We start from the raw sequence: 8,795 nt of genomic DNA, 5'->3' as shown, positions 1-8,795 counted from the left end.
ATAAGTTAAGTTTTCACCACTCAAGGAAGACTATTGTGCACAACCAGAAAGATTCCTTAAGGAGATCAGACTCCTTAAGAAGGATCTCTCTCTCTTTGCTCACTCCCACACCCAGCTCATGGGTCTTTCATGATGACTTTGGCGGGAGGGTGGTGTTCATATAAGAAGGGAAAGCAAGCTCGAGGTGATAAGGTAACTGAAGCAGTGAGTTTTCTGTCATTTGCAAGAGAAAAACAATCCTTAAGCAACGGTTAAGAAAGAAAAAGGTCTTCACTGAAGTGTTTCACGTCAGCGCTTGATATTAATTTAATATGGATCTCAGGCATGGGGATATTTAATGTGGCTTCATGCATATTGTCCTTAAAATATGTCTCATCAGAACATGCTTGCCCCAACTTGGGACTCATTTCTCCATGAGTATTTATTTGTTTTTTTTTTTTCCTCTTCTTTTTTTTTTTTTAAATTTAAATTCAATTTAGTTAACATATAGTGTAGTGTTAGTTTCAGGGGTAGAATTTAGTGACTCATCAGTTGCATAGAACACCCAGCGCTCATTCCAACAGGTGCCCTCCTTCATACCCGTCACCCAGTTATGCCATCCCCCCACCCACCGCCCCTCCAGCAACCTCAGTTTGTTCCCTAGAGTTAAGAATCTCTTATGCTTTGCCTCCTCTCTGTTTTTATCTTAATTTTCTTTTTCCCTCCATTCCCCTATGTTCATCTGTTTTGTTACTTAAATTCCACATATGAGTGAAATCATGTTATTTGTCTTTCTCTGACTTAAAGACATGACTTCAGTGATGGATTTTCTTTTCCTATAGGTCTGTGCCAATAGGAATGCATTTTTCTACCTTCTTTAAGGCCTCTTTGAAATCATGAGAAAGCCACCTAATTCTTCTGCACTTCAATTCTCTTGGGAAGAAACGGGGAAAATGATAGTAGCCATCATGTAAGATAATGCGTGTAGGCTCTAGAACAACCACACGTGTTTGTTCTCATTATTGGTGTCCATTCTGCTTTCATAGTAAGAAGCACATGCTTATTCCTCTGTAGTTGTTGCCATTATAATCATCATCATCATCACTATTATCAACACTTACTGAGCACGTACCCCTAGTAGGGCAGGTGTCAGACCCTGGTGAGACAAGTAAGCATAAGGCATCTTTGGAGCAGAGAGGGTTATAATTTAATTGGGAAGACCACATGTGCTCATAAATTAAATAACATGGCAAAGCATCCTAAGATCAATGTTAACTGAATACGGTGGTTACTAAAACCTAGGAGAAGTCAGATGGAGGGACCCTATAGAGGATGGTGTGCATGGGGTGGTGTTTGAACTGGCCTTGAAGGATGGGTAGGCAGTACTTGGTAGTCTGTGGTCCAGCAGCATGTCTGTTGGCCAAGGACTAGGGAACAGTTAGCTATGGAACAGAGAGGTAATGGCAGATCCAGACAGGCACTGTCCCTACTGGCCCTCTGCTCTGGCCATTGAACTAACCAGTGATAATGCCTTCTCTCTCTGGGTTTTCTATTCCTCTGCCTTTCTTGGATCCGGGAGACCTTGCTAGCACTAAGGACTAAAGACTTTTGTTGAGCTGTTAAGTTGCTTGTCACAATATTTATTATAGTTATTGAGATTAGGCTACATACTTGAGATATGTACATCTTTGTATAAACAGAGGTTGAAGAGAAAATTAGTTTGGGGTTTTGTAATCTTGAAAATGGCAACCAGTAAAATAAGATTTGTATATCATCTCCAGAATTGTTTATATCTGACTTTTATTTCACAATGTGCAACACGCCCTGTATCTCAACCTACTTGTTGTCCTTCGTGATGAACAACTCACCCACTTTGTGCTTCTGGCAAACAGCCCTGCTGGCTCTGTTCTTCAGGCGCAAACGGACCCTTCTGCACAGGTTCTCAGGAATGTGGCCCCGTGGATGAGGTGTACCCCTAGCTTCACAATTAATGAGCTTTGGGACTTTCTGTTTGTGGGCCTCAGTCTCCTCATTTTGATCATGAAGTAGCTGATCTGGCTTCATGGTATTTCAAACCGCTTTATTATTTTTTATTTTTTAAATTAAATTAAATTTAAATTAAATTAAATTAATTAACCTATAATGTATTATTAGTTTCAGAGGTAGAGGTCAGTGATTCATCAGTTGCATAGAACACCCAGTGCTCATTCCGTCACCTGCCCTCCTTAATGCCCGTCCCCAGGCATCCCTTGCCCCCATGCTCAAACCCCTTTTAGCAGGTAACATGTATTCTCCCGCAGAATCTTCTAGGAACCATAATTTATAAAAGTAAGAGTTTTCTAGTGAAGACAGAGATGAAGCAGAGGTTAAGGAGCCCTCAGGCCTGATGATGGGCCTCTTGCTCCCTGGCTTTAATCACTAGGGCAGTACGGAAACCTGGCTGAATAAGGTTGAATCGAAGACTCTTTGAAATCTCTTCCAGGGATGATATTTGGTTATTCTAATTCTGTGCATGAAAAAAAAATCATAATGGAATCAGGCCTGGCATCCTGGTGTGTCATGGAAATGGAATGCCATGTAGGTTCCATTTTGGGGGAAAGTTCCATGTCACAGAGAAACTGCCAAGCCAGTGGGATTCTTTGGGTTTATATAATGCTGGATGACTGGATTCAGGGAAAAGAGCTTCAGTCTTGTTTCATTTACTTGTGGACCACTCTAACTGGTTGTGGGAGGCAGGTCTAGAATTTCTGTGTCAACTGGGGTGCTCGAATCAACTGTTTTTTAGAAAACACCTTCGCATTTGAGGAATATCTAATTTATTTCTACTATTTGTAATAAAGGCAAATCATCAAATGGTATATAATTGTCATTCTTGCCTATTATAATTTTCAAACCATTAGTGGAAAAGCCAACTCAAGTCTTATATTCATGTTCATGCATATGTATATAACACATATGTATCTCCCGTGTATCTGGGTAATAAATGCTTATCTAACAAAAACATAACATGAAGATATCTATCATATTTTTGTACATTTGATATGTTTAAAAGCAGCAAGGAGATAAAACATTTTGGTGTCAAGTTAATAGCAATTATATTTTAGAATGAGCACTCGCTCTCCTCTGGGAGATCATATCATCTAAGGCTTCCCTGAGGAAATGATCTTCAAGCTGTGGTTTGATTGGAAGTATTTGCTCGTGAGCTGAAGGTAGGTTGTGGTTAGGAAAGACCGTTGGAGGGTGCACAGCAGAGGCAAGAGGATATTCTGAGGATAAGGGAACTTTGTGCAGGGAAGAGGCTGAGGGAAGCTCAGACGGGGGGAGCCCAGACTGGGGGGCAGGTGGTGCAGAATGAAGCTGCCGGTGGATATTGGGGCCAATCCTGCACGTCATTCTGAAGATTTGGGTCTTTACGCTCAGAGCAACAGGAAGACGTGGGAAGGCTTAAGGAGGATGTCTGAGTTATAAGATCAAGTTGTGGTTTCCAATGTGGAGCATGAATTGGAGTGGGGAGAGCTAGCAGGGGTGTGTGGGGAGAGTGGTTAGTCCAGGGAATACCCGGAAAGAGGACGGGACACACCTGAAGGGCAGTAATGGTGATGGGGCTCCGTGAAGGATTCAGTATGAATGGAAAGGGAGGGAAGGATCAAAATTGATCCTCACTTTCCCGCTTCAGCAGCCTTTTGGAGTTTTTTTTTTTTTTGTCATATTCATTGCAACAGGGAGGACAATTTGACATTTGAGGGGCAGATGCTGGAGACATTAAGGTAATGGGGGGTAACAGGCAGCTGGATGTCTGGGTCTAGAACCTACAGAAGGGTGTGGGCTGCAGATGTAATTTTGGGAGTTACGGACCTATTAGTGATTCAGCTGGTCAACAACCCACTGGTAGGGGTGAGCTTGCTTAGGGAAAGAGCCAAGGAGAAGAAGAGAAAGGGCCTTCAGCTGAACCTTCCAGAATCTTTACCATTTAATCCCTTGGCAGAGTGGGATATGGCCAAGGAGAGTGGCAGGAGGCCGGCAGAGGGGAGGAAGACGGGGAGAGGGTGGAATGGCCATGAGGGAGGCAGAGGAGTGGAGAGGGGACGACCGGATGATATCTAGGGATTTTGAATTTGGACTCACAGCGGAAGCCAGGTTGGGAGACTTCTGTTCCAGGGGAGGGATGGGAACGGAGGCTGCAGGTGAATGGGCTGGAAGGAGGGGGTGTCAGGGAATGGAGGCAGTAGGGAAGGAGAGGGAAGTGGGAGTGGCAGAGCAAGGGAGAGCCGAGGAAGCTGCTGGGGCAGGTGGAAGGGCACCTGCCTGATGCAGAAGATGGACAATGGGGAGGAGACATCCCGGCTCGGGGAGGCAGAAGACAGGGATCCAAACACCTAGAAGGCCGAATACAAGCAGCAGACCCTCGAACAGCTCTGGGGTGGAATCGGGGCTTGCGCCTCAATCAGTCCACCAGTGTGGCATGAAGCCCCGAGATGCAGCCCTCTTGCATGGTGCATCGTGTGTTAGCAACGGGCCCGCAGAGATGGGCTCGACTCAGGAACCTCCAGGGAGCACCGATTTGAAAGGTGCACGGATTAAAGCATTGTTTGTACAACTCGGAAAGAGAAGAAGGAGACTTAACATGTTTACACATCCCATTAGCTAATTAAAGCTAATAAATCTGTTTGGTCAAATGGACGTTAGCAACTCTGTAGTTACACATTACTGAACAAATTTGAGAGAAAGATAGCTGTTTTTTTGAGTGCTGACTTGCCACAGACTCTGTAACTTTATGCACCTCATCTTGTTCAGCAGCCCTACTCTTTTAGATGGGCTTCCTTATCCCCATTTTACAGATCACCAAACCGAGCCTTTGAGAGATGAAGAAATTTGCACATTTAATAAGAAGTGAGACTGAGCTATAGACCCAATTCTATCTGATTCCAGAATTTCTTCTCTGTGTTTGATTCTCTACTACCTCTCAAAGAGTCAGAATCTGGGCTTCCTTCTCCCCCTCTCTGTAAACAAAACATCTGTGGATGTTTATTTGAATGCTCAGTTCCTATTTTATTCAATGGATAAAAATAAATGAAACGGCATTTAGCAAATTATAGGAGCATGGAACACTTCTAAGGCAAAGGATAACTTATATAAAGTTTACTAATCTATTTATATTAAGGGATTATTGCTAGGTTTTTATGAGTGATAATAGTATTGTGCTTATGCTTTTAAAAAAAGAGTCCTTGGGGCGCCTGGGTGGCTCAGTCGGTTAAGCGGTTGCCTTTCGCTCAGGTCATGATCCCAGGATCCTCAGATCGGGTCTGCTTTCCCCTCTTCCTCTGCCCTTCCTCCTGCTCGTGCTCTTTCTCTCGAATAAATAAATAAAATCTTATCTTTTGTAAGTACACTCTTCAGTGTTTACAGATGAAATGACATACTGTCTGATGTCCACTTTAGAAATAATGAAGTGAAAGGTGGGTCATGGATCAATGATGAGTGAGAACCCTTGATGTGTACAAGGGGTTCATTTTATTATTTTTTCTTGTTTTTGTATACATTTAAAATTGTGTAAGACTATTGAATCACAGACCTGTACCTCTGAAACAAATAATACATTATATGTTAAAAAAAAGAAGATAGTAGGAAGGGAAAAATGAAGGGGGGAAATCGGAGGGGGAGACGAACCATGAGAGACAATGGACTCTGAAAAACAAACTGAGGGTTCTAGAGGGGAGGGGGGTGGGGGGATGGGTTAGCCTGGTGATGGGTATTAAAGAGGGCACGTATTGAATGGAGCACTGGGTGTTATACGCAAACAGTGAATCGTGGAACACTACATTAAAAACTAATGATGTAATGTATGGTGATTAACATAACATAATAAAATAAAAAAATAAAAAAATAAAATTTTTCATAATGAAAAGTTTAAAAATTAATTAGATGTCATAGAACAAGAACCAGAAAAAAAAGAAGGGGGGAGTAAAAGTCCTTTGCAGGAAAGTCCACTCTAGTTTTTTGGTTTTTTTTTTAATAGCAATTTCCTGATTTTCACCAAACTAATTACAAAACACACGTCTTTAACAGGGCTTCTTTGGGGGAGGCCATTTTTAAATATGATCTACCTTTCAGTTTCTTAATACAGAACTAAGGATCAATTTCCCTAATTTATTGTGTGAACCTGAGTCAGTACGAGTCTTTGAATGTTGGTTTCTCATCTGCCAATGAGAGAATCAGTCTAGACAATATCTGAAATTCTTTTCATTTATAAAATTCTGTAATTCTGACTAGCCAGTGAAATGCTATAGGCATCATTATTTTGCTATTTTATTGTGAGCACCCATATTCGTGGGCAAAAAAAGCCTAAGAATCCTGACACCCTCTGAATTCAGGAAGTAAGACCACTAAATTTAACACTGCTTTTGGGGCAGAGCACATTCCTAGGTCCTTCTCCAGAATACGAGCTGACCTGTATGCAGCCAAGGCTTTTCACCAAAGGTGGCAAGTTTACAAGACCAGTGCTCTAACCACTGAGCTATGGAGCCTGGTCGCAAGTTTAGTACACAAAGAATTGGTTATCTTCTAGAAGGTTCTTACTTCCTGAAAGATGGAATTAAACCAGTGTACAACTGGAATAAAAAGCCCTTCCTTCCATAGAGTGGAACAGCTAAGGTATGTTGTTGATTACCCTTCAGAAGCTTTCTCCAGTAGGTAGATGTCAATCAGAATTACTTAACCATAAGGGCATTTTAGTAACTCCAAGTAAATGTTGGGAGTTGATATACCACTTATACAAGATACAATCCAATTAAAGCCAAACCTGTTTTAAGGAAGATTCAAGGGTATGTGGTTGAGCAATAACGTTCTCATGCGAATTCATGAGCTAACAGACCCACCTATTAGTTGATGTGATTTGACAAGCTGTGTCCTAAACTGTACTTCATTTGTGTGTGTATTGGTTTACAGATCTGCCCAGTTAGGAACTCCAAGGGCCCGAAAAGACTCATCTCAGAAAATTTTAATTAATTTTTAAAAATGCTTAAAATACTGTCAGGTAGCTTTGGAGAAGTTTGGTTCCCAAGCTTGTATTAGAAGAATCAGGATTTCTGATATTTTTGTACTTCAGATCTACTTGGGGGAGTAGGTCTTACTATTAGTATAATTTACCATAGTGTTAGTATTACAACTAATATGAGTTATAATACTTATAGAGCAGAACTTTTCCAACCTAGTTTCCTTTCCTGTGTCCTTGCTGAAATACTGACCTTCAGGTTCACTGCAAATTAGAGATAAAATACGACACTTTCCTAAAACCTTTAAAAACCTCCTTTATTGAGTAAATTATTTCAATTCACGCTGATCTTCAGAGTTGAAGTTTCTTGGCTCCTAGGGATGATTTTAATTGGCTCTTAAATCTGGATTTAAGATTCAAATCCCCTGCCTTTTGGCTGGGAAGAGTGGGGCCAAAGGTAAGAGTTAAATTTTGATGAAAGAGAAGGGGTGAAGTAAGAGAATGAGCAAACTCTCGGAGGTTCCCCATTTTGCTCACATCATTCCTGGGGTTTAGTTGGAAGGAAAAGTGTTATATAACAGGGCAGTTCCCAGGTCCCCTTGACTTTCAAATACATCAGGAAGGAAGAGTGGAAGACAAGACAGGAAGGAGAACACAAAACTGTTTGAAGGTTGGGGAGAAAGAAAGGCATGTAGTTGGGTGGGAAGAGGAAGTGGTAGCCAGTGTGAGTAGTAAACTAAGTCAAGAGAAAGAACTCCCCTTTCAGAGAGGGATAGCGGTGATAGCTCTGGGTGATTAGTGTTGGCCAGTTTGCCACATGGAGAACACCAAAGTGGGGGGCAGTTAAGTGAGGGGGAGAGGTAAGAAGTCTCTGTGATGTCAGGCCATGGAGTGGAGGAGAGGAGAGCAGAAGAGCTAGAAACCCTGCACGTGGATTTTGTATCTGGGTGGGAAAGAGTCCCTCTGTAGCTCAGGCGATGTTGATAACGTGGGGCCGTGTACCACCCAGACATGTCTTTCTAAGATGTAGTTAAAAAGAAATATTTAAAAATATGTTCTTAGAAGTTTACAGTATAAAAATTAGAGACTACACGTGAATGAAAGGAAAATTAAAAAAACTTGTTCATCCTGGGATGTCCGTTCATCCTCGGTGTAGGGATTATTTAGTGCCGGGCCTTGCACGTTTGGTTTTTTTCTTCTGGACAGGAGGCCTCTGCAGCAACCATGTTACGCCAGATCATGGGTCAGGCCAAGAAGCATCCGAGCTTGATCCCTCTCTTCGTATTTATTGGGGCAGGAGGTACCGGAGTAGTGCTGTATGTCTTGCACTTGGCATTGTTCAATCCAGATGGCAGTTGGGATAGGAAGAATAACCCAGAACCCTGGAACAAACTGGGTCCCAATGGTCAATACAAGTTCTACTCAGTGAATGTAGATTACAGCAAACTGAAGAAAGAAGGTCCAGACGTCTAAATGAAATGTTTCACTATAAAGCTGCTTAGAATGAAGGTCTTCCAGAAGCGATCCACACAATTTTCCACTTATCCAGGAAATATTTCCCCTCTAAATGCACGAAATCATATTGGTGTATTGTGTTGGGGTTTACACTGAATAATAAATATCTGAAACTTGAAAAAAAAAAAACAAACTTGTTCATCCTATGGAGAAACAACCCTTAGGTATATATTGTGTGTATATATGTATTGTGTAACTCATGTTATGTATGGTCTCTACAGAACTAACACTGAATTACCAGTCGATTTCCATAAAACCACAGGCACATTACCTAGCACATATAGGTCTTGATAAACTTCTTTTCTTTTTC

At 41.7% G+C, this 8,795-nt stretch overlaps 1 protein-coding gene across 1 annotated transcript; it reads left to right on the top strand.

Moving 5' to 3' along the window:
- The first annotated feature begins 8,194 nt into the window (after window positions 1–8,194).
- LOC110586505 (cytochrome c oxidase subunit NDUFA4-like) lies at window positions 8,195–8,443 on the top strand. Its single transcript, XM_044915242.1, has one exon. The coding sequence runs from the start codon at window positions 8,195–8,197 to the stop codon at window positions 8,441–8,443; it is 249 nt and encodes an 82-aa protein (XP_044771177.1).
- The last annotated feature ends 352 nt before the right edge of the window (window positions 8,444–8,795 follow it).

Source organism: Neomonachus schauinslandi, chromosome 5 (genome assembly GCF_002201575.2).
Source record: "Neomonachus schauinslandi chromosome 5, ASM220157v2, whole genome shotgun sequence".
Lineage (NCBI taxonomy): Eukaryota > Metazoa > Chordata > Mammalia > Carnivora > Phocidae > Neomonachus > Neomonachus schauinslandi.
The sequence above is the reverse complement of the archived record's forward strand: the minus strand, read 5'-3'. Positions and strand labels throughout refer to the sequence as shown.